The 26212-nt window shown below is 45.0% G+C and overlaps 1 protein-coding gene across 3 annotated transcripts in view; it reads left to right on the top strand.

Annotated features, from left to right (window-relative positions):
- Positions 1–26212, top strand: part of LOC119188179 (uncharacterized) — a 139919-nt gene that overhangs the window by 97363 nt on the left and 16344 nt on the right. For 2 of the 3 annotated variants that reach the window (XM_075894645.1, XM_037436101.2), the window contains 7 exons: positions 2385–2472; positions 9284–9367; positions 10063–10208; positions 12314–12393; positions 16135–16217; positions 16599–16690; positions 18217–18327. In XM_075894645.1, the coding sequence (XP_075750760.1) occupies positions 2385–2472; positions 9284–9367; positions 10063–10208; positions 12314–12393; positions 16135–16217; positions 16599–16690; positions 18217–18327 (684 nt within the window). Of the gene's footprint in view, positions 1–2384; positions 2473–9283; positions 9368–10062; positions 10209–12313; positions 12394–16134; positions 16218–16598; positions 16691–18216; positions 18328–18754; positions 18917–26212 lie in introns of those variants that run through there. The other variant, XM_075894651.1, reaches the window with a different exon arrangement.

Below are 26212 nucleotides of genomic sequence, written 5' to 3'. Positions count from 1 at the left end.
TCGGATCTTGTCAGACTCGGACATGGTGTGATTGGATTTGTTGCATAAGTCCAGGACATCTTCAATATAGCTGGTGAATGACTCACCAGCCTCCTGAGCGCGTTCACGTAAGTGCTGCTCGGCTTGCAGCTTGCGAACAGCAGGGCGGCCGAAGACGTTGATGATTGCGGTCTTAAAATCGGACCAGGTGGCAAAATTGGACGTGTGGTTGTTGTACCACAAACTAGCAACACCCGCAAGGTAGAACACCAAGTTGTCAGCTTGCCGTCCTCTTCCCATTTGTTGAAGACACTCACGCGCTCGTAAATGGCGAGCCAGTCCTCCACGTCGGTGCCATCAGCGCCAGTGAAGATGGGTGGATCGCGGATTCTGGGGACACCGGGACAAGGGGGTGGCATTGGAGGAGGCATTGGCTGAGAGGCGTCGTGGGACATGGTAGATGGCAGGGTACGTGATTGTAGCTCCAAGGGCACCGAAGGGGATCGCAGCACTCTCCACCAATTTGTTGAGGCGTTTATTAGCCTGCAACCAGCGAGCATACACAATGGCGACAGTCACGGCCAAGCACAGACTCTCAGCGCGAGCGGCGTCCTTGTTGGGTAGCCCCACTAGGAGGTACTCAAGAGTTCGACCCATTTTAGAGTTCGGAGGCCTCGCTACAATGCATTGATTCTTATGGACTGCTGACGGGGATCCGTGAATTTTTCGTTGAAGTGGCATTCGTTGCTGTAGGGTTCGACTGTATACCCTTGCTTCTGAATTAATGGCGCGTGAAATCTGGCATGAACTGAATAGAAAAATGCTTGCATAAAAGGAAAGAAAAGAAAAATAGCGGGGGGGGGGGGGGGGGGGCACTTACTAGAGGTGGTTTCACTGCAGGAGAGGAGTGCTAAGCTGTGAAGGCACCTACCCGAATGTATATTATTTTGTTTGTGAGTTTTTTTTTTATGGTGGCTTTGGGGTCCTAAACTGTAAAAACATCTATTCGAAGAAAATTTTGCACTGCTGCAAAGCCACATTTCAAGGTTAAATGAATATGTTACTCTCATATCAATTCATCACTGTTTAAGTTTAAAAGTTTGTTATGCCCACTCATATGCTCTTTGTAAATTGTTAAATGATTTGTGGGGTTTAACGTCCCAAAACCACCATATGATTATGAGAGACGCCATTGTAAATTGTTAAACGTGATATATTTCACTGGTTATCACTTGCATTCTACCGAAAGTCAAATCCCATTGTTATTCAAAGGTGTTTCCATTTCCTCTGAACCAAAAAAATGGCATTTTGCACAGAACTTGTTTTAATTTCTAAAAAAAAAAATATTGTGCACATTAGTTAGGTCATGACACGTGTGCCCATTTTTTTATAATATGTCTTACTAAATACAATTGAAATTTTGTTAAAAATTATTCTGCCAAAATTATTATTCGCACAAGCCTTGAGTCAAATGCACTTTTGCCTTCACTAAAATGTGGAATCGTGATGTTCCATCGACAACCGGTCACTGCCACTGGTCCACAGCGAGCACCAACGTTTTCGCAGACAAGATACATTGTTATTGACAGAGCACACACCACATACAATATCTTCAGTTTCACAGTCTGTAAAGGTACAGTCAACGCTGCACATTTTCAAAGATGATGTCGCTGTTCCTCACACAGGCCACCATGTGGGTTCACTCCTTCAAGCTTGCTTATGTGCCATTATTGAATTTAAAATTTAACATATTTTACAGGTTATCGCTTGCATTCTACCGGAAAACAAATTCTGCTACTATTCAAAGTTGTTTCCACGCCTTTTGGACCAAAATAATGGCGTTTGCTCATACCTTGATTAAATTTCTTTTTTTCTAAATGTTGTGCAGGTTAGTTGGGTCATAACAAATGCGCTCATTTTTTATAGTATGTGATATATACTGTACAAATTCGATTTGGAGTATTTCGACCAAATCACAACTCGCTTCGAATTCACTTCAAACCTAAAATTTAGTGTGCACAAGCCTAATCATTGGCAACCACGAATTTGTCCTCAATAATTGTGGCATGGAACAGTTTCTTTTTGGATTGTCACAATGTTCCTAAAACATCGCGAACATGGCTGTGCAAGTGTGGTCAATTCATTCTTTAAAAGGTATTTTTTTATTGTTTTCTTGACACCCACAGTAACTTGACATTACTTAATTTGGACTTTTATTTCTGGCCCAGTCAAATTCAAATTAATGAGGTTTAATTTTGTGCTTCTGTAATGTCACTATGTTTGGGGCCACGAAAGCAGTGGCACATCTGACCATTGCAGACTTGTGGATTGTCTTTGTTTGTTTGTTTGTTTGTTTGTTTGTTTATGAATGGAGCCTTGTTTTAATTGCTTGCTTTGCGTACTAGGTCATGGCCCTTGCCTCGGCACACTCCTGGAACACACTCGAACAAATAAATTTTACGGGAACTCTTTCAGTCCGCTTCATTGTGCAGCGTGAGTACCACATCTGTGGCTTTGACACTTGTGTCGTCTGCGTGCATGTGCTTTTTTTTTTTTTTTACTTGCACGCATGTTTGTATGTGTTTTGTAAGCCTGCTATCAGCATAACGGCAGCTTTGCCTTTGCTACTTTCTGACAGTGATGCAGGTAAGACACATGCGCATTGGTTTCCATAACCACCATTTATTTATTCTCTGTTCCTTTTTGAAGAATGTGCAGGATGTTTGCGTTTATGAAACAGAAAGAAATGCCAGGTAGCATGGTGGTTGCATGCTCCGAAGCTTGGTGTAATTCACAGTTGTTGCCCTGAAAACAAAGCTTGTACGCTGCCCTGGATTAGCCTTGTTATTGCATACCTTAATAAGCACTTTCATACGCTTCTTTACCACCTCTCTCTAGCACTGGAATTGCATTTTGCATGTTTTGACACTATCAAACACTGGAGCTTAATAGGTAGAATAAGAGGTATGTCCCAAAACACAGTTCATTTTAACGTCTTGAAGTGTGTTTTCGAAGATGAACTAGTTGTAACTGCCAAAGTCTTTTTTTTTTCTACTCCTATCATTTATATTGTTACATAGCATCGGCAAGGAGAAAGCATCAGACAGACGATAAAGACGACGACTGCGATCGCACTAGTTCTGGCATCTTGGCTGCAGCTGCTGTGGTTCGAAGTGACTACGTGCAGCATACTTGTCTGCTCTAAAACAGATGGGAAATTTAAGTGCTAAGCTTACGCAGTACTGTAGTGTGGTATGTTGATTACTGAAATACTGGCATCTGCATGTTTGTTGTGGACCACTGGAAATAAGTGTTGTCGCGAAACGACAGCTGCTCTGCTGTGCATAGCATTGCAGGGCGTGGAGGATTTATTTAATGTTGCTCATTGAGTTCTTAATGACTATTGCTATTGCCAGTGCTTTGCTGCTGCTATTGCGTGCCGCCATGTTGTTCATGTTGCTCTTGTATGTGCTGTCAACTGTGTAAGGAAGCCGATATGCTGATACAGTGTCTCGTCTTCTTTCCCACTTTCTTTGGGTCCCCACCCCCCTATCAATTCCTTTGCACACCGCCCTTTGCTGTGCTTTCTTAACCATTCCTGTGACTTGATGCGGCTTGGCCACAGTTGCAACCCGTAAGTAGCCCCGAAGCTGCTGCTGCCACTGCTTTCTGCTGTCGATTGCCTTACTTTTTTTTTTTTTGCATGATCTGTTGAAAATTATAGTATGTTTGGCATGTGTCTGTGTTGTCAAACTGCAGTTGTCAAACTGCAGGCCATGTCTGGAAGGTCAGGAGAAAATTTAGTAGACTAATAATATCAAAAATTCAATTGATTCAAGAGATGCATGCTCTACAGCTTCTGATTACTGAATTACACAAGGAAAGCTGAATTGTAGGGCTAAAAATTAATATGCAGTAAGTTAATATTAATTCAAGGAAGCATAACCTTAGTAGGAAGCTAAGGTTATGTACTTAAGTGCTTTGCGTTAAGTGGTGAGGCACTGGGGGGTAAAGGGTGGTTACGATAAAGCTGAGCCATGAGATTGAAGTAATTAGAATGCATTTGGCCATGGGGTGGCATCCAGCAGCGGCCACAGTAATTACGCAGCTCATGGTTAAACTTCCTCATGCTTCGCTATAATGTTTGGCCCGCGTGTTCTCGAGAGCCTCGACTACCGATCAGCAGGGTTTTCTCACCACGCTGGAAAAGTGTCACAGGACCCCTTAAGGCTGTATAAATTATTGGTTCTAAGCCATGTTAAACTGTTCCTTCTGTTCCAAAGCGCATAAAGGTGTGCTGGAAGCAAGCACATCTGCCTAAATTACTCCTCTTTTTGCATGTGTGCCATTTTCTGTTGTCTCCTTGGTGTTCTGTCATTCACACTGTCCTACAGCTTTTTTTTTTAGCTGATGGATGGGTCTTTTATAACTTTACACAGCATTTTCATGCAAGTATCCTTCTAATGCTCTGCATTTTTCTTTCCTCTAGTGGGCACTTCTGCCTGTGTTGTACTGTAGCACTGATGTTGTGTTTGTTCCAGCTTCACTGTCTCTCTTGTAGGATACATCAGCTCAGAAATATGCAAACTTAGACCAGAAACGCTACTCCCTATGTGTGCATGCAGCTGGTTCATTCTGGACATTGCGATATGGCTTGCATACAGCATGATGGGCTGCTGTCTGTCTTTGTCGTATTCAGCCTGTCGCTCTGAACACTGGATACTTTAGTGCCATATTGATTTTTGGCTATCCTCAAGTTGGAACTACCAATAACTGATGACATGTTGCAATAACTCCTCTATTAGTCTTCTTATGCATTAGTCAGTACTAACAACTGAATTTGTGACGAATGCCAGCATACCCAGAAGCCACAGATTACAGTATGGGAGCACTTCTATTGGGCTTTTCCACTGTTGGTGAAATTCAGACAGTCATGTATAGTGAATCAGTGAAATATTTGATTTCTTTGCCAATTAAGCATTCACTGAACTCTTTGCCCACCGAAGATGAGCAGAGCTCGTCCACACAGTTTGTACTGCTCTTATTGAAGGTGAGCTGAGTGTGTCCACAATGAAACAAACATTTATGGCCGCCGCAGTGGATCTACCCTGATTCATCTTGCTGAGTTTATTTATTTATTTATTTACATTACCCTCAGGGCCCATAAAGGCGTTACAGAGGGGGTGGGTAATATAACAAAATGCAGCAATAACAGAACACAATAATGCAACCAATTAATTAGAATACATGTTCAAACAATATTCAGTTATTAGAGGCTTAAGATATGATCGGTTAGTGCAGTCTTGAAGGATGACATGTCCTCAATGGAGGCGATGGAGGGGGGAAGGTGGTTCCACTCGGCACTGGTCTTTGGCAGAAAGGAGTCTGAAAAAACGTTAGTACGACAGAAAGGAATAAAAACTTTATACTGATGATCAAGACGTGACGATATGTATGAAAGTTGCGAGATGAGTTCCTGTTTAAGTGAATTATTTTGGTAAAGGATTTTGTGAAAAAGGCATAGACGAGAAATTTTTCTTCAAATTTGCAAATCAATTAGTCCAAGGTTTGATTTCATTAGTGAAACGCTAGATGTGCGGGTATATATTGAATTAATGAAAAAATTTTAAAAAATTGTACTGTACTATCTCTTGAAGCCAAGGAGATGAATACAGTACGTGTAGATAGTACAGTAAAAAAAATTTTTATGTGCTCAAAGCATGCATTTTGGTTGTGAAAAATTTTGATTTATATAACCAAAACTACAAAATGGAATCATCCTCTGTGCACAACTACTAGAACAACTGAGTTCAGAAGCAAAAAAAAAAGGGCGAGAGAAGTGTCCTTGCTTGGAGAAGTTTCACATAATTAACTCCAGTTTTCCTGTGAGTGCGGCAGTGACTATACATAGCAGTATATTTTTTTAATCATTGCATTTGCACAATGGCCTTGTCTTGGCGTCTTGGAATTGCACACCCTCACATGTTAGCAGACCTCCACCAGTGCACCCACAGTTTGTTTTCATGGACTCACTTCGCTGCAGTTTATTTTTTTTTAATTTTGAAGAGACATTATCTGCTCAGAAGACTGGATAAGTTAGGAAACTATCCATAATACAGTTTAGCAAAGCTAATAAATTTCATTTGAATAATACTTAGTTGTTTCAAGGCACTGGGGCTTAGCGATAAGTAATCTTGCGAGAATTTGTTGCTTGACAAGTGTCATTGACAAATATGTAGCATTGTATTAGTAGCATTAAATTATGTGCACAATGCAGTAGTAGCTGTCAGACGCACTTAGTTTTACGTGTTCTCACTCATAAGTGCGTTTACATGCTTATCCTTTCAGGAGAGAGACTTAAGTGTTTTAATTTCAATAAATGCTCTAAAGCATGAAAGTATGTATGTCTCGGGGATTTGCTCTCTCTCTCTCTCTCTCTCTCTCTCTCTCTCTCTCTCTCTCTCTCTCTATTTGCAAGGAAATGCAAGCGAGGTTATTTGTCTGCCTCTTGTAAAATGTTGTACCAATGCAGTCAGCATGAACACTTCCATGCTCAGTGGAACCACGTTCATACATTTTTGAGCGGACCGGGTAGGAAAAGTGTAACAGCCAAGAAAATGCAAGAGTGAGGCAAGCTCCGAAAATGAATGAAAGCACAGGCACTTTGAAACTACATACAATTTGTTTCGACAAAATGAGCCTAAGACAAAATATTTTAAGATAGTTGACTGCCGCTTCTTTCACTCGCTGGTAAGCATCACGTGTTTCTCAAGAATCTGGAAAGGCCCATTGCTTTCATCGTCGCTTTGGTGTGCGACGTACCTGCGAAAGTAATCCAGGGCTGCAACGGTTTCTCCTAAGTTTAAAGCAGCCATCTGCACTGCCAACTCTTCGCTGCATTTGCCGCTGTGGCAGTCCAAGGTCTTTGGCAATGTCGACCTGTTTTGGGCTGGCTGCTTGTCGATTGCTTTTTCTTAAGGAAAAGCATTTTCTGCTTACACGACGCCATTAAGGCTTGACAAAGATTGTGTTGACAAGTTCAACAGTAACAGGCTTAGCGCACACAACAGCGACTGAAGATGATTCACAACGTGCGGCGGTGGGACTGTCACATACTTCCGACATTTCGTAGTGAAACTTCCGTTGTGAGCACATTGATGTTGGTGATAGCTACAGTGAACTAGAATATGATCTAGTGGCGCGACCGGCTGTGCTCCGGGGTCAGCTTTCACGCGGATGCCGTCGCGGGCTCCGGCAAAGCTGCAGCTGTGGTTACTTGGAACGCACGTTTGTTCCCTGGTTCAAGCAGACGTAATATAACAAAATTAGTTCGTGCACAACCTGAGCAGAGCGTTGGCATGGGAGATCCAAACGGCGCCTTCAGAGCACCCCGGTTACCGCTGCGGCAACCCAGGGCAAAACAATGACAATCCGTGGTCCGCTTCAACATGTCAGAAGCTACATGTTTGTTGGTGCTGGATATCTCATGAGATATTGACTCCACCATGGTCCTTATGCAGCAGAGTGCAATGGCACACGTGCAGTAGATTGGCTTATTAAAATTGAAAATGCAATAATTCGGCCTGCAAGAGACGCTCATCAGCATCGCTCTCTTACGCGGCCCACAAGAGTGCGGTACGCGTCCTGCAAGAACACTGGTTGAGTAGCGCGCCCACGGACTTGGGGAATAAAAAAGCGAGTCTCGTGTGCACTATGGGACCTCCCTCTGGCCGTCGGTGGCCCTCTCGTCTATATCACTCGGGCTAAAAACTATTTCGAACATTTGCAAGTGACAAGAAAGCGACAGCAATATGCTTCCCGTTTATAATATTGGCCTTAACACATACTTCAAAACTTGCGCATGGGATAAAAGTGACACTGAATAACATGTTACTACTAGATGTAACACAATTCACTAAACGAAAGAAAAGCATCATATTTACTTTTTCCTGTTTTGTTGGGCTGACACTACCCCTTAGAATAGCCCATATCTACTCGTGTCTATGCCTTCTGGGCACCTTGGTCAGTCGGAAATTCAAACACATGCACTCGCGGCCCAGATTCACAGTTTACACAGAAATGTGGACACAACACCTTCTTGGAACCGCAGCTGCTCACAATCTCGTCACTCACCAACGAACACAAGCACAACCACAAGCAGCACACATCACAACTCCGAAGATCCCAACGGCATACAGAGAACGATGCAACATTCATTGTTTCTCGTGGAAGCTCAGTAATGCTGCGGGGACTGCAATGCCAATGCAAACGCGCCGCCGAATGCCTGCGTCTGTTGCGTTGTGTGCCACCACAGCGCACAACGCAACCAGCGTCGTCAGCCTGTTGACATATGTGGTAGAGTTTTCAGCCCTTGACGAAGTTTCTTCAGGTGGCGGTGGCTCAACGGCCCAAACTCACACACATACTCACGCACACGCACTGATTGACTCCAGCGCTATCCAGAGTAGACGCCACTGGCGTGCGCTTGCCTCACACATATCGCATGAGAAGGCACAGTGGCGCCGCGAGAAATCCTAGCCGCCATTCGTGTCATTTTGGACCGCCGAGACAGCAGCCGCGGCCTGCCGGTCGCGCCACTAGATCATATTCTAGTTCGCTATAGCGATAGCACTTTTCACAAATGGCCATTTAGGGGCGAGCTCTCCAACTCACCTGTGGCTTCTTGCAGCCTGATTCGTAAACAAGCCAGGACGTGACTGTCAAACGTCAAATCGAAATGGTGGTGCCCGGGCGGCTTCGGTGAACTAGGTTGCGACGCATCATGCAGGAACGCTCTCACAGTTGCGACGTAACAGCGGGGTACACAATGCGTGGGATTCTACTAGAGCTATGCCGGGACCTATGAAAGACAATGTAACAGCCGAGAAAGCTCGGCAGCGAGGAACGTAACAGCGATGTTCCACTGTATTGTAGCTTCTATATTTAGCTCATGCACATCTCATACCATTGACTTTCTCTAGCCCTTAGCTATACACAGCATCAAGGTAGGGCCTCGGAGAAGCTGCGTGCCAGCATTGAACTCTTGGCAAATGAAATGTTACCGTGCCTCTGCCAGTCAACGTCGGGAATAGGAAATTAGCCTCAAGTGCATGTTATGTGCAACAGAAATTGCTGTTTGTTTTATTGAAGAGTCATAAAGCCACCACTTCATAAAGCCACAACTGCTAGGTGCCATATGCACCAGAATAATCAGCTTGTCATTGCCCATTGCATAACTGTGTTATAGGTTTCAAAAATGCTGGCAGCTCATCGCAACCCTTTTTTCCCCCTTTTTTGTGGACAGATTCCATGGGAGCGAGTTTTGTATAGAATTGTTGCTCAATCATTTTGGGAAGAAGTTAGTGCAATTACGGGACAAAAAGCAAAGGTGAGTGCCATCTTTCAGATCTTTCTCAGCTTACTTTTTTTGTCCTTCCTCTCAGCTTCCATAGCTCCACACTCTATGAATACGCTCATGCAGTTTGCCTTTGTAAGTTGAGCTGGACCATTGGCTCTCACTGCTGTTCGTGAAAAAATAAAAGGTGGCAACATGGCCATAAGTTTGCTTCTTAAGCGAGACCCTATTGCCTTATTTGTGTATACGTCTGTCAGTGCCTCCTTTGAGGCAATGCCTGGAAGGTTAGCCACAAATGTTCGTCTCTTCCCTTGCCTGTCGTCTCCTCCTTTTGTTACTGTGGCCAGGGCCTTGTGCGGCGTCCTCTTGTTAATACACACAGCTCTTGCGGCTGCCTTCGAGCAGCTGCTAGCATCACGTCGTGTGCCTGAGCTGTACGGTGGCAAGCTTTCCCTTACAGCGCCTGCGATTGGCTTCAGCAGGATATTTTCTGTGGAAAAGAAAGTGACATTCCAGGCATATAGTTAAAAGAAGCATTGACACCTGTATTCCTGCTTTCCTGAAGTTGCTTGTTTACGTGATAGTGCAAGAAACCAGACGGCAGAAACCAATGAAAACGTTGTTACGCTAGCCTGTACTGCACCCTTTCAAAGTACCAGCAAGCATAAACTGTAGGTCTCTCACTTCTTAGACATCGTTATTCCCTCTCTCTGCAATGGGGGTTGCAGGACTGCACTCCACGCGGCTGCGTGCGACGACAGCGTACTGTGCCTGCAGACTCTGGTCAAGGAAGGAGCTGACATCAATGCCGCTGACTGCCGGGGCCAAACACCACTCATGATGGCTGCTGCCCATGGGAGTTGCAAGTCCATAGGTAGCTGCACTCTCTTTCTCGCCTCAGGCTGCACAGTAGAGCAACGAGAAAGCAGCTTACCTTGGCAACACCAGCTGTTGTGTAAAGCGTAGTGGAATAATGGCTGTACGCTCTGTCAACTTGTTCACTACAAGATGGCCACTCATATAAACGCCTGTGGTATCCCAGTATTTCGCAAAGTGTGATGCACCCAATGTAGACTCATCAAGAACGCTGCATATTTTTTTCCATTCCCCTCTACAATTTCGACAGAGCACACACAGGAAGGAACCTTCTGGTCTAATTTTCTTGTATGAGTTTAATTACGGAATTTTTCATAATGACTTAGAGGGCATGCCATGTTTGCGTCCTTCATGCCTTTCCACTATTACAAAAGCAAAATTTGTCGTTTTCATAGTACCATATTTACTCGCATAATGAACGCTTTTATTTTTTTGAGAATGATTAAAAAATATGGTAATGCGAAGAAAAAAGTTTCGTCGCTTAGCCTTTTGCAACTGACATACGTGTACACTGTTTAAAAACAGCTTCTTTGTTGTACTTCACTCATTTCTGTGGTTGACAGCGCTACCTTCTGCTAGCTGTCCCCCCACCTCCCGCACACTTTATAAAAGCGTTTTGCATTTTTTTTCTTTCTCACAATCGTTTAATTGCAGCAGTGGTATCTCCTGTGACCTCGAGGAATGCCCAGAAGCGAGCACTACGATGCACTTTGCGAACCACGGGGCAACCGCACACGACGCCGGCAACAACGCCGTTAACATTGTAGCAAGTAACCAACATTGTAGTAAGCTACCACTAAAGCGTCAAAGCAAACCACCGATAACAAGATTTGGCCGCTGCCTCGCTGTCCACATGAGAAGTGACTGTAGAAAGGTAGCCTATATCTCGTGTTCCGTGAAACATGCGGGGATAACAGGCATAAAGAGCTAATTGTTTCCGAAGCGAGAATTGGGACTGCTACTATATTACGGATATCGACGTTGACATTGTAGCAAGTAACCAACATTGTAGCAAGCTACCACCAAAGCGTCGAAACATACCGTCGATAATAAAATATGGTTGCTGCTGCTATTGTATTCTGTGGCGCATATTGAATAACAAGTATGAGGAGCTAATTGCAACTGAAGCAGAAATTGAGGGCGCTACCATGTTGCAAAAATTGTCTCGCCCTTTTGGGGAGGGAGGGGGGACAAGCAATTTTTTCTGGTTTTCGAGAAACCTGTGACGCGATGGCAACGAATGGCCCTTCGCGACAGCCATGGCTAAAGCAAATCTTGTCGTTATTCTAAAATCGCGTGCATGTGGATGGGCCTTAAAGTTTCGTATTTGAAGAAAGCGACCGTTGGTTGGCGCGGGTAGTTTTGTGACCTTCGCTCGCTGTGTGATTGTCAACTGCAATGTCCCTACTCTCGCACTGTTCGTGAACCCTGGAGTGGTGCACGGATAATTAAAAAGGACAAAAGACAGTGGTCGAGGGGTGGGGGTCGGCATAATAAAAACAAAAAAGATCCAAAGGTCAAAGAGGCCCCAGCTGTTGATTTGCAGGACTGCAGCGGATGAATGTAGGGGATTGGATTATTATGCGGGATAAAAAAAAATCAAAATTTTGAAGATGGAAGTTGGGGGTGCATTTACTATGCGAGTGCGTTCATTGCGCGAGTGAAAATACGGTAGCTCTATTCATTTATGTATGCCTTGCAAGCCACTTGTGGGGCCAAGTTGCCATATGGTGTATAACAGGCATTAGCAAGATAGTGTAAAATCTTCCAAATAGGCAGATGTTGTACTCACATGCCATGTTTGCGTCCTTTTGCATGGGATTTTTTTTGACGGATTTGACTTGGTTGATGTCACGCCATTCATTGTCTACCACTAGACGGTGACGAAAAGACCACCTTTTTCTTTGGTTATTTCGTTAGCCTAGCCTCTTTTGTTACTCCAAAGCTGAAGTGTCGAGATTTTAAGGTGGCCATTTGCCTTCATTGTAGTCGTAGACAGCATTCAGCCCATGTCTTTTGATATAGACAGCATTTAGCATGTCTTTAAATATAATCATATCTCTGTTTCATGTACATGTCATAGAGTTTTTGTTTGATTTTTAGAGGCCTTATTGGAGCTGAAAGCCGACATCCTTGTGCAAGACAGCAAGGGTAATAGTGCTCTTCATCATGCTTGCTTGCAGGTAATTGGGTTTTTCTTTCAGTCCTTTCAATACAATGTTTTGATCTCTTCCTGCTTTTCTTACACTAATACTTGACATCGTGCATGTCTGAGCATTGGAAAGCACAGCTCGGTGTACAATATGTCATATCCACTTGACTTTCTACACATTTTCTAGCATTTCAACTATGTTATGTTCTACGTCTAAAAAGTAGTGTATATCTTTTTGAAGCACTAAAGTGTACAACCAAGCTTAATTTAATTCACTTTATCTCTTAGAAACGGAACCATGCATGGCATATTGCACGAACTGCAGCCTGTTCAGTTTGCTGGTTTTTCTTATTGGCACATGTGGGAAACATTTATTTACTTAGAACTAAGATTGCAAAATGCATCTCGGAAGCCTGATCTTTATAAACAACATGAAATCACGCATTAAGGAATGAACTGCTGTTGGATTTAAGGACTCCTGTGGCATCAAGTAATCCTGGGAGTGCAAATTATTCTCGGGGATATTTCTGGTCATTTCATATGAGACAGTGCCTTTATGCCTTCTGCTTTCTTTTTTTATTGTATGGATATATTAACGTGTCTTTCAAGTACCATTTAGTTTATAAAATTTTGCAACAAAATTTCTAAGCTTAGGCAATTATGTTTACCTTTGTTTGCTATTGAGCTTAATAATTATTTCCTTGGGGTAAATAATAATTTGGCTGTATAATAGTCACTTGTGTCATTCATTTCAAGAGAAATTTGCCTTACGTGCATGCTACATTTGTGACCTGCATTTCAATGCAAAAACATTGTACTCTTGATGTAACTATGATGTACAGTTGAATCTTTTTATAACAGACATGCACTGAAGAGCAGTTATTGTCCCTTATATGAGGTGTCTTGTAAGCAGGTTGCCATTTTCTCGTTCTGTGATCAACCCCTATTTTCATGTATATCCACTGGTGTCTCTTATACCCAATTGTATGTTAGCGTATTCACTCTATTGTGGTGTGATCACTATTGTAGATGGAAGGGTGGTTTTTAGAAAGAACAAAAAATAATAAATAAAAGACTTGTGTGCTCTTTTTAAACTACAGTTAAACCTCGTTATAACGAAATTGGAGGGCCGCAGCTATTTGCTCGTTATAACCAATATTTCGTTATAGCCGTAGCGGGCATTTACCGCAAATATTATGCACTGTACTTACCCAAAAAAAATAGCGGGCGAAATAGCATCCCGCTGCACGGTGGTATGCAACAAAATAACCGCATTCCCAAATGAAAAGGAAAAAGTCATGCACCTGTTTTAATGCACTTCAAAATACACAGCTTGCATTTCAGGCAGACTTAGCTGCAAAGAAGTCCGTAATTGGACGTTGATGCATCTTCTTGATGCGAATGATGGCTCTCTCTCAGCTGCGACCGCAATGTTCAAGCCATCTTTGCCGCCCTCGTGAGCGCCGAAGTAGCGGCGCAGTACGTCCACCGCGTCTAATGCCTCCGACGCCGTCGGCACGTTTGTCTGCTGTTCGTCGACAGAGTCATCGTCACTGGTTTCGTTACGATCACTGACAGCGCGCACAATATCGTCATCCAGGAGCTGCTCCGTTGCCACCACTTCCGAGTCCGCACTCACATAGTCGCAAAACGACTCGCTGTCAGGCACGACACCAGCGTCACGAAGTGCCGTCCATGATGCAGCGAGTTCGTTTGATGTGGCAAAACCGTCCGGCACAGTGGGCTCGTCTGATGGCCCATCGCTGGCGTCTGGTGCGGCGGCAAATGAGGCATGTCGAAAGCAGTTTGCGATCGTGGTCACCGTCACACTCATCCACGCCGCCTGAAGCATTTCGAGCGCAGAGTACAAGTCAACATCGGTGTCTCGCTTCATCCTCATGTTGAGCAGGAGCTTGTCTATCACACGCTGGCGGTAACCTGCCTTCAGCGACATAATCACGCCTTGGTCAAGCGGCTGTGTTTTCGCTGTGCAGTTGGCGGGAAGGAGCAGCAGCTCGATGTTTTGAAGCACGGCAGCGGTATGGTGGGCGGTGCAGTTATCTAAAACAAGGCACACCTTGCGGTTTGCCTTTGCCAGCTTCTCGTCCCATTCGCAAAGCCATTTTGAAAAAATCTCCCTGGTCATCCAGGCTTTGCGATTGGCTATGTACTTGACTGGGAGCTGCCTCTTCCCCTTAAAGCAGCGAGGGGATGCACTTTTGCCAATTACGAAAATTGGCAGCTTCTCAGAGCCGGTCATGTTTGCACAAAGTAGCGCAGTGATCCGCAGCTTACTTTGTTTGCCGCCATGGCACGGCTCGCCTTTGAGGGCTAACGTCTTGTGCGGCAACATCTTGAAAAAGAGAGCGGTTTCGTCCGCGTTGAAAATATCCTCCGCGCTGTATTTTTCTAGCAGCAGCACGATGTTTTCTTTCGCCCACTTGGTAGCCTCTGCTTCGTCGACAGATTGCGATTCGCCGCAGACCACTCTCCCGACAATGTCGTGGCGCTCCTTGAAGCGTTGGAGCCAACCCAAACTTGCTACGAAGTTGTCATAGCCCATGATGCAGGCAAAGTCTCTCGCTTTTCTTTGCAACAAGGCGCCGCTCACCGGCAGATTCACGGCCCGCGTGTCCAAGAACCATTTAAAAACGGCCCTTTCGACCGCTTCAAAGGCAGGTGCCCTCATCCTCTTAGCGCTTCCTTTTACGCCACGTGCAACAGCGTCGATGATGGACTCCTGCTTGCTCAAGATGGTTGACAGTGTGCTCGTCGATACGCCAAAGTCTCTTGCCACGTTGCCTTTTTGGTCCCCGATTCGACGGCTCTTATCATAGCCGCCTTCTGATCTAGCGTTATGTGCTTTCGCTTCCTGCCTGGCGCATTCATGTTGCTGGAATCACGAGCGCAGCACGATAAAAGATAAGGCGGAAGCGGTCGAAAAAGAGAAGAAACACACACGAAAAAAGCTACGCGGCTCACGTCGGCGAGCGACAACACTTGCAGAGAAACTGACTGTGAAGAGGAAGGGGCAGAAGGGGCGCTCTTTTGCGCTGCCCTCTAGGAACCGGTTACTCAAGGGGAAGGGGGTATGTAAGATTAGAAAGCGCGCCTTAGCGCCATAAGAAAGGGGAGAGGGAGAATATAAAGAAGACACAGAAGAAAAGGGCGAGACGTTCGCAGAGCTCTCCGCTGTTGGTGGTAGCCAAGCGGCGCACATGCAGCGACCTCTCCTCCGGAAACAGTGCGTGCCGTCTGCTTTGCGCGCGTTGCTGGAGGGCGCGTGGCAGGAGTTTTGAACTGCTAAATACAGTTCTCGCGTTGCGCGCCGTCTCAAATTCACGTTGTGCACTGTCGTGACATCGGCTCAAAATTTTACTTCCTAACAAAATTTGTTCGTTATATCCCATAACAGCAAATTTTGCCTCGTTAAAACGAGGTTTTGAATACATTGGTTTGTATGGGAACTTTCAAGGGTAATTAGGATTTGCCCATTATATCCATTATTTCGTTAAAGCCCGTCTCGTTATAATGAGGTTTAACTGTACTTGAATTTAAGTATTTTACTGTAATGTGAGGGTAGACTTAAGTTAGCAAAAAGCAGGAAAAAAGCATGTTATACTCGAGTAAATACATTATATCACGCCTCTGTAATGGGGTTTTACTGTAATTCTTTCTTTTTATTGTTAATGCCCTCAAATTATAAAGATGTAAAGGAATTGGTGGCCGTGCTCTTTCAATATGCGGAATCGTTTTACTGTTTTACTACCAGAAACAAGAGGGAGCAGTGGCCACACTATTGGGGAAAGCAGACTTCGTGAAGCTCATCAATATGATCAATGATGACATGAAAACGTAAGTGTGGAGTACTGCTCGTATGCCTCATTAATTTTTTTTTTTCTTGGTGCAGAAATGAGGTTTCACGTAGTTGATTATTACCACCTTCTTCTGTATAGCTTTGGTTTTCGGGATTGCCTCTAAGACATTTCTGTCGCCTGAAATTTTAGCGTAAAAGGAATTGCGTTGTTTCAACTTATTCTCTCTCTCTCTCTCTCATTGTCAGTTGCAAGTGTAGTTCAAATTGCCATGATTTTGTGAAGCCTATTGCATGTAGTGCACCTTCATAGCTTCCAGGTCATGCAATATTTTGCTTGCAATAGTAAGCTGCACTTTTTTTTTTGCGCTGGTTGGTGACACGACTGAGGCTTTTTTTTTTTTTGGTGTTGTACTTTACAGTGCTCTTCATGTTGCCGCAAGCAATGGCCTGATCGATGCAACTCAGGCGCTACTCCTGAATGGTGCTGACGTGCTTGCCACAGATGTCAATGGTCAGTGCTAACTTTTCGAACAATATTTGCAATCAGTCTCTCATTCTTGCAGGTGTCTCTTTTATGCATTGTAGTACGAGTGGTCTGGGTACTTTCTCAGAGCAATGCCTTACGCCTTATTCTATGCTATTCTTATCGTTCACCACTCATGGCTGGCTGTTCCCAGCAGTAATGCTGACGTTCCGTTGCTCTGATCACTGGCCAAACCTGAAAAGCGCGAATAGCATTGGCACCAGAAAAGCCATCTTTCTATAATTTCACCTCTGATTGCTGTGCCCATTGCGCCAAGCTGCAATGAGAGATGAGACAAGCTACATTCTGCTACATTTCGAAAAAAAAAAAATGATAATTCGTGCCGACCGTACAGCAACATAGTGTTTGGTGGTGTTTCAGAAAAAGAAGACGTTAGGCACTCGAAATCCATGTTAATGTTACTGTAATTTTTAGCAGTCGTGAGAGATGACAGCCAAGTGTCATGCCTTAGGTTAAAGAATTTTTAAAGGTCATTGACTGCGTAAGCAGCATAACTTTATAAGATTAAGCTAATGGTGATGAATGGGTATATAGCATCTCTTCATGGATTCAGCTTATCATAATTTCCTGCCATACGTGCTCTAGCACGAATGGCCATTGCTTATTGCAACTACGTTGCTGACCGAAAGGCATACCCAGAAGTTCTCATAAACACTGACTTCAGCTTAGAAGTACATGCCTTGCTTCGAACTGCAATGCTTCTGCTTTGTGGAGCAAGACTGTGATAGAGCATTTACTTTGTCTAAATAGCTTGTGCCAACCATGGCCACATGGGGCAGTGGCAGAGCTCTTAAAAGAGGCCGCGACACGGTCACCCAAGGATTCGCTGTCTTTGGCAGTAATCAAAGTAAAGGCTCTATTTTGTCTGTACACATATGATAAATGGACTGCAAAAGAATATTTCGATGCAGAATAAGCCTGAGAACTTCTGGCTATAAACCCCACCTACCACCGGCAACCGCCATTTTGCCTTGTCATTTGAGAGGTAATGTGCTGCATAGAGCGGAGCCACCGCCTTCTGTCAAAGTTTCAGCCATTGCAAATCGGTAAATTTCAATGCCACAAGTGTGCCAGCGTTGCCAGACTCTGGGGCCGCTCGCATGTTTATAAAAAATATTCCATTCTAAATGAAGTGCTTGATGAAACACGCTAGAAAACAAAATTTCACCATCTTGTTTGTTCACCAGCGGCATCTAGCGCATGCCGCCGCCGGCCGCATCGCGATGCCAAACGCTCCACGATTTTTCCTACGTGTGAAAGAGACTTTACATGGCCAGGTGATAAAGCGATTGTATGTTAGTGAATCATCTAGCCTTTTTAATTATATGACACAGAGTTTACACTCTCGCTATGTATAGCTTGATAAAAGGAGGTATGGGCAGCCTCTTAGCGACAGGATGTGGCTTGGTGTGTTGTGAACGCTTTTTTCTTACTGTTCTTTGAGCTCACAATGCAGTATGTAGCACATGCCTTATGAAGTCGTGTGCACACAGGCCACACACCTGCCCTCTCCTGTGCCAGGAGCAACGAAGTAGCCGAGTGCCTTGCTCTTATCCTGGCCGTGATGCCTTCATCAAGCCCTTTCCGGATGGATGGCTTCTCACGTGAGGCTCCAGCTCTCCTTAAATATACGCATGTTTAATACATGGCAACAAACAACTCTTAGGCACTCTGAGTGCTATTAAATATATACATTAACACATATTAAAGCACTTCATCAAGACACCAAATTGAGATAGTTGGGGTTTTTTAGTCAGAAGCAGGTTAGATTTCTTACAAGGAGCATAATATAAAGCGGACAGGAGTAGTCTTTCACTCGCAGCTTAATGTTTTATTTGTATGTATGTCATACGTATGCATGCTCAAGCTATTACTACCACCTTGTTTGAAAAGTATCGAAAGCAATGTGCCCTACATAAGTCCAACTATAATCCTCACAGAAACTGAGTTGGCAGACAAACATGATTCAACAAGGGGTTATAGCTGTCTAGGCAACCATACGTTTTAATGAGCACTCTTGCCGACACGCAGGCCGCAAAGCTGCCGTTTCAAGAAGTGGCAAGGCATGCTACCAAGTTTGCAGACGCTCACAAATGTCCTCCACTCATGCTGGCTCTTGAACAAAGGCTGAAGCAAGCAGCGTTTACTCAATTCTTTTAATAAAAATGTGGCTCACTGCAACTAGAAGCATTATCATTGCATCTTGTTACTCGCTTTTCACATGCTTTCACCGACACGAAATTTTTCACTTATACTTTTTTCGTGCCAAGCGATAAGCCAAGCACCCGAGAGCATAGAAAACGTACCGGTAAGCATGAGTGTGCGCTAAAAAAATTAATTACAGCATGCTTTTAAAAGCTAGTTTCTGTTCCTACTGTACCCTGTTGTCACGACGTGGTATGAGCAGCGCGCATGTTTTCGTGATGAGTCTTCGTCGGCACATCGCTTCTTCGATTGTCTGCTTCGTCTGCTGCACGCCACACGTGTGGCAACTGTCGTGGCAGGGGAGCTCAACGTTTGCATGGCATCGCTTCAGTGCTGGACACATAATGCAAATCCAGATATGATTTTCTGTACGGCTGTTCGTGGCAACAGCCGCATCCGCGCGAGAGCATGGCGGTGGGCGCCCGTCGCAGGTTTATTCCTCGCTGCCTCGATCGCCCTGGTATTTGTAGATATCGCGGTTGCTGGTGGCATGAAAAACATCGGATAAAGTGTTTATGACGTGAAATAACTTATGATTGATTAAAGTGATGCCTGAAGTGTGCTGTTGCTGCAAGGCAATGTGGATTTTCGAACCACGAATGTGATATCGAGCCGTGATGGCAGGACATTTCGCAGGTAAACAAACAGTGGCAGCAACCGTCTCAACGAACCAGTCCGCTTCGTACCCACTTTTGCTCTCTACATCGAGGCCGTCGAGAAACCTAGTTGCTTGGTAAAAGCGTCATGTAAGTGCACAAGTTTTTATCATGTTGGAAAAAGAGGCGCTCAACAATTGGCAACAAGGAGCAAGCAATACCACTGAGAAGCGACCTTGCCAAGCATTTGGGCTGCGACGATGTTTGTCGCTCACGAAGGCGTAGCTTTGTTGGCGATGTTATTAGACAACGAAGCATGGCTGTGTGAGGTTGTTTATTTTGTCTTTAATAAAAACGATACAATGTCTTCCGAGTGTGCAAACTAAAGTGCCGTATGTGCGTGGGGACCGAGCGCTGATGGCTCGTTCTCCCCATGTGTCATGAATCGCCGCACACTGAATCGGACACCAAATCGCACCATATGTCTAGCACTTTTTAAGGCTCAGGTTCTCCGTGACAATGCGAAGTCCATCAGCAACTGCATGTTGTGCGTGTACGCGTCCGAAGCAAACAGTGAGAACTCCCCTTGGTTGGCGTCCAGTCTCTGCCTTAGCCGCGGTGCACGAGGTCGACCCACGCTTGGCTCGGCGCCGGATCAGACTGGAATCGATGGAACTTGCACCTATTGTCCCCCGTTTCACTGGTGCAAGCCAATTCACGCGGCAAATTATTGGTGCCATGGTGCCAAATCAGAGATCAAACAATTCCTTTGCCATCTGATAGGCATAAATATTGTATTCGCACGCACGTATGCTATGTTCCGGACTTGGCTAGCTTGCTTCTTAGGTACGCTGGATGACAGTGACCGCATGGTGCAAGGAAACGACCAAGAGGGCGACGCGCAAGTGCCATTTTTGTGTTTTGGTGCTTGACGTCATCACAACTTACCACACTGCTGCGTGAAGTCACCAGCATTAGTATTGTAGCCTGACGTCAAGTAGTGTCGATGTCGATAGGTGCGCCGCAAGAAATCTGATTTTAATATCAAAATAATTATCATATCAGCATTTGCTGAGCATCACACTTGCTCAGAGGTGTCTCTGTATACTGAAGATTTGTATGGCAGAGTAAACTCGCCTCCGAAAAAAAAAAAAAAAGGTGTCAGTACCCCTTTCAGAAGAGAAGGAGGAGATTGTTCATAGCAGCTGTATCTAGCCTTGTGGGACTAGCCGACAATAGCTCCCCACATGCAATGCCTTTCAGGGGGCTTTAAGCATCAGAATCTATAGGTCTGTCATTGAGTGTCTCGTCAAACAGAAGAATTATGCAAGATGAGTGAATGCGATGATGCACAAGGCGTGATAGAGCAGGGCACTAGGTCGCAGGCTCCATGCCATCCAGTGCGTGCACGCGTGCATGCAGGATGTTGCCAACTCCACTTGGCTCAGCGCCCTGGAATGAGTCTTTAATGATTTACGAGTTGGACACTAACCCCAAATCGTTTGACAACTTCAGGAGCAGCCAATGCTTTCTGGATAACCAGTCAGTCCACTGTCTTCATGAAAGCTTTATGATTTCTGCACTACCATCTAATGTGCTTCATTACCAAAGAGCTTCAACGAATGATGTGCGTTCTGCAGTAAGTCAGGGACACTCTGCAAATAGTGTTGAGTATCATTATCAGTCTGTCTCGCACGGCAACAATGGAGGAAGTCCAGTCCAGTCTTATTCAACTGTGTGGTTGTGCATGCTACTCCTGTATGAAGACAGCGCAGGAGGGTTGCTCAGCCGCTTTGTTACACACTAGTTTAGAGCGGCACTTGTAAGAAATTAAAAATTGTGTGCGACTGCTGGTTTTAGAACATTGTGAGTGTCTAAAGTGGACTTTGTTGGTTTGGGTCTCAAGGAATCGTGAGCATGTTCTCAGCCCTCTCACTGCTTGCTGCACAAAACATGCAAAGCATCACCAGTAGCTTCATTTGTAATGAATTATGGATGTAATGACTGCTTTTCATGGAATATTTTGCTTTGTCTTGAGAATAAGCCAGCTCTCCACAATCTGACATGCAATGTACAGATTTTTCCTATTTTGTACAATTTTACAGCTGAGGAAAGTGCTTGGAGGGGGTTGTGTTTTTGCCATTTTTTCTGCAAAGGTTGCAATTAGTCCGTGCCAACATTTGCATTAAACAAGAAAGCTGGTCGGTGGTGTTGTACTAAGCAGTCCGGTTATTGCAGTCGTTAAGCAGTTGAAGTGCCAGCATTTCGGCTCAACAACCGAGAGAATAATGGTATGCCATGCTGCCGCTATCGTGCAACCCACGCTGAACGAAAAGCTATAATTAGGTGGCTGTTACTACATATATAGATGGCTTCCAAGACCCCTGAAGCTGCACAATGGCCAAGACTATGCATGTGACATTCTCAAAAGCCCTGTATAATACAGTTAAATGTTGATATAATGAAATTAACTAATCCCATCAATAATTTGTTATAAACAAATTTTCATTATATGCAGTTTCAACGCAAGAATACAAGGGGGGAAAAGCACAAATTACACAAAAGTCAAACTGAAGGCAGAGATCACCCAAACCATTTATTTAGCGGTAAAAAACTGTGTTATCATTGCAGTAGCAATTATATGAACACCCTCGATGAGCTTTTGCTGTCATGCTTCATATAAAGTCCAAAATTGATAAAAGCTCCTCCCCCTCTCCTCGCGCATCGCAAGTTCTACCCGTAGATAAAAGTGCGTGAGCGGGGCCAACGAGCGCTGCTGAAGCAGAGATCAAATGAGCCGGCCCATCTCTGTTGCTCGGAGGGTATGCGCGATAACATCCCCTGCGTGTTAGACCTGTTGTCGAATGCTTAAGGGGGCAGACTGGCCTTAGACATTTTTAATGGGGACCTTTGACGCTAAAATTTTGGTCTGTCTGTCTGTTCATTTGTCTGTTTGTCCCCCCCTAACGGTACCGAGTACTCTGAACGGCAGCAGCCAATGCCCCAAACAGCCGACCCCATCCGCAGCACCCACCAATGTTGCTCAAGCTTGAGCGTTCATACTTGTGTAATTGTCAAATTAAAAGCAATCATTGCGCATAGCTGAGGCACCATAACAACACGTACATATTCTGTATGTGCGTCTTTTACTAGAAAAGGCATACATAAGTAATTCTAAGGACCGTAGCGCTTATCACGCTGCGCTGACCTTGCAACGCTTGCACAAAAAGGCGAGTGTTTCCAACACTTTGTTAAGACGACACGGTGGTAGCACGTACCCGTCACCTTGCATTCTACACCTTATCACCTCTGAGATGGGCGCGCATGCCTGTCTCAGAGTTGCACGCTACGTTTTCTAAGAAAACTGCCAGATAGCGCTCATGTCTCGCGTGTTACGTGTGTGGATCCGCTCGTTCGCCTCCGCTGCACACTCGAGGCACTCTAACGCAGCGCTTCCAGAATACCATTCACCGATTTTCTTGTGCAGAACATCAAATGAATGCTTTGTTCACTCTCTCCACACGCAAGACTATCGTCTTTCGACAACATTTGCAGATTATCATGCAGATACGGGGCCAATATTTTGTTTTTTCAGTGATCTTGCTCAAACTGCACAGGACTATGCAGTTTTTTCTGCTGATTTCAAATATTTAGTTTTTCTGTAACTCATCTTGTTCCTGAGATAACTTAAGTTCACCCCCTATTGTTTATGGCCACCACAGACAAAAAAGTGCTTAATAAAAAGTGATATTTAAAATATGCCAACATAGACTAATGACTATAAATTGAAAGTATGCAAGAGTGTTTTTTTGTTTGTTTGTTTGTTTTTCGGCCTTGTTTTTTTACAGCAAAATGAGCTATCTATTTTCAAAAGCAGTTGGAATTGTGTTACGATTTCGATTAGTAATTAATTTAAAAAGGTTGTGCTCTAAATTCTGCTCCCATACTTGCATTCCACACACATACAGGTTTCCATTGCAAAAAAATTGTATCTGCCCTAGCTGCAGATATATTGAGGTCTCAAAATTGAACAGTCGTAAATTTACTTTGTTCAGACAGAAAAATGGAAAACTGAAAACGCACATCCTCTTCAACGAGCAACAGTCATGGTACGCATGTTTGGAAATCCTCATAAAGGTGTTCATAAATTCGTAGCAGAGCTTCTAACACAGGTGCCGGCAAATTAAAAGGAAGCTTCCAAGTCGGTTCCCCATTTTTTTGCAGGTTCTGCATGTTAACAGCACTGAAAATCTAGACAGTTAGAACGACATCACAAAAAATTACCACTTTTTAGTGTGTGAAAATTTCCAGAGAAATATAAATATACTTGCAGAAACCAAATATGTCAATTTTAAAAAATGAAATTTTTTCGTCACTTTTTGGTCCCAAAGACGAGTACGCCCCCTTAAGCAAAGAATAAACACCCCAACTGTCTTCAGCATGCATTAAACGACGGAGTTGTTCGAGCAGAAACTGTGAACCTTAATTCTAAGGGCGCGGTCACGATCCCTGGTGTGTGTGCTATCTTGCCAAACATTAGCACACGACTCGTATAGGTACTCTATTATGTGTAGAGACTGCAAAAAGAGCGTTCCTAGGCCAACAATACAACGCTCCGTCATCATCTATCCGTAGCCGCCTCCGAGACTGGCTCTGGCAACGCGACGGCACGTTGCTAGAAATAATCACCACGTCTGCGGTCTAGCGAACCCACAGCGCAGGCACAAAACAGCAAAGTACCTGATGAGTCCGCTTCAAAAGTTCTGACTTCTCCTCACTAGTGATGACACGATTGTCCGCATAAAGAAAAGAAATATTGCAAAACTGGATGACATCGGAGGCCACTCCATGCGCATGCTGTTAAGGTCGAAGGAGGAAATTGGTGATGGCATCTCACCGCTGCCACCACTTGTTCAGGTCGAAGGAGAAAATGAACGCTGACAACAAGAGGATACGAAAAACAAACAAGTTTGTGGCAATATTTACACATATTCACAGAAAAGATAGGTTAGGGGTTTCACAACCCATGAGCGTCGTGGTTGAACCATTACGTAGTTCAGAGTGCCGTCCAGCACTCTGCGGCGTCGTTTTAAGCCCTGTCGGGCTTCTCCTCGTTGACTGGAACACCAATCACACGCACACAACAGGTGAGGGGGACGAGCATGCGCGGTCCACGGGAACGTCCAATATTGAGTCGCGATCACTGCACTGCAAGGTGGGCTCTTCCTCGTCGTGTGTGTGCCGCTAGTCGAGAGGTCCCAAGCTCCTGACAGCATACATCAAAGGGTCCGCCGATCTGTTCGCTCAATTAGCGGGGCGATTTGAGGGGGCCGCCACGGTCTCTTCCAAGGAAGATGCTGTCATTCTTGTCCTCTCTCGAACGGTTTAAGGCGTCGTGGCGACACGACGTCTCATCCTCCGGCTAGCAGGGACAATGCCTGGCGGGCATTGGCAGCCGGCCAGTCGGCTACTTGATTGAGGATTAAAAGGAGCGCCGCTCCCCCGTCAGCTCTGGCGCCGGTCACAACAGCTTCCCCCTCGCCAGATGAGTCACCGAGGTCACCAGGCACCGCTGCTGCTCGAAGGGACGACGAAAGGGTCCGCATTTGAAAGTCAGGAACTCGCAGTTGCTTGCCGCATGGTCTGGGTAATTGCCGAAGTCTTCGACAGCGTCTGGTAGACTGGGCGCCGAAGGGGCTGAGAGCCTCCCCAGAAGACCGGCTTATGCACGATGGCGTCTGCCCAGACGAATTGCTGGGCCAAACGTAACAATGCAAGGAAACCACGAATGCGTGTACGGTGCCAAAAACAAAGAGTGAACAGCGAATGACACTGATGCCACGGAATAGGATTCGGAAAAGCCATGGAGGAAATTCCGTTCTTCCTCCGTGGTTAAACCAGTCTCCATATGCTGACACGAAGCACGATTTTTTTTTAGTGGCATCACCTGGTGTCACTTCCATGAAGTACAGTTCAAAAGCTTCTGGAGCAACTGAAAAGTGGCACTGCCAACACAAAAGCCTGTTGTTTGAAGGGAGAGAAAGGACACATCTATGCATGTGCCTGTAGTGACGCATGGTAACGCTGGCTACAGGGTTGCTGGCCCACTCACTCTGGCCAGCCTTGCGCACATCTGCACGCAATAACAGTCTCACAGTCACCTGGGCTTGAAGCGTGCTGTGCACGACACCGTTGCTTCGCGCTTCGTCAGTGGCAGGATGTCACAAAACGAGCGCTCAAAAAAGGGCGCCCCGCCAAATTCTCGCGACAAAGCGCCGGAAATACGCCTCGAGGTCAACGATAAAAAAAGAAAACAAGCATCCAAAGACTCCCCAGGCACGTCTCTCTTCCCTCGGAAGCGTAGGTTCGCCGACGAACCTCTTCACATTGGCGGCCGAGCAAGCCCTGGAAAGTTCTCCGAGCAAAGGGGCATGGTGATGCAGGGTTGCGTCATCTGTCGTGGACGGCCCTCGAACCGTCTCGCGCTTTCCCCAGCCTTCGCTGCGTATCGCGCCGACGAAATAATGAGAATTTTCTGGAATCTCGCGCGGAAGGTATTTAACCGAGCAGCAGAGATGGGAGATCAGGAGAAGAAGAAAGTATGCCCCAGAGTGCGTAGAGTGTCGGCGAAGGTTTTGTCCTCAGTGACAAAGCAGGAGAAGGAATTTCACGCCAGAGTGCGTAGGGT

Source organism: Rhipicephalus microplus, chromosome 1 (assembly GCF_043290135.1).
Source record: "Rhipicephalus microplus isolate Deutch F79 chromosome 1, USDA_Rmic, whole genome shotgun sequence".
In the NCBI taxonomy this organism is placed as follows: Eukaryota; Metazoa; Arthropoda; class Arachnida; order Ixodida; family Ixodidae; genus Rhipicephalus; species Rhipicephalus microplus.
The sequence above is the reverse complement of the archived record's forward strand: the minus strand, read 5'-3'. Positions and strand labels throughout refer to the sequence as shown.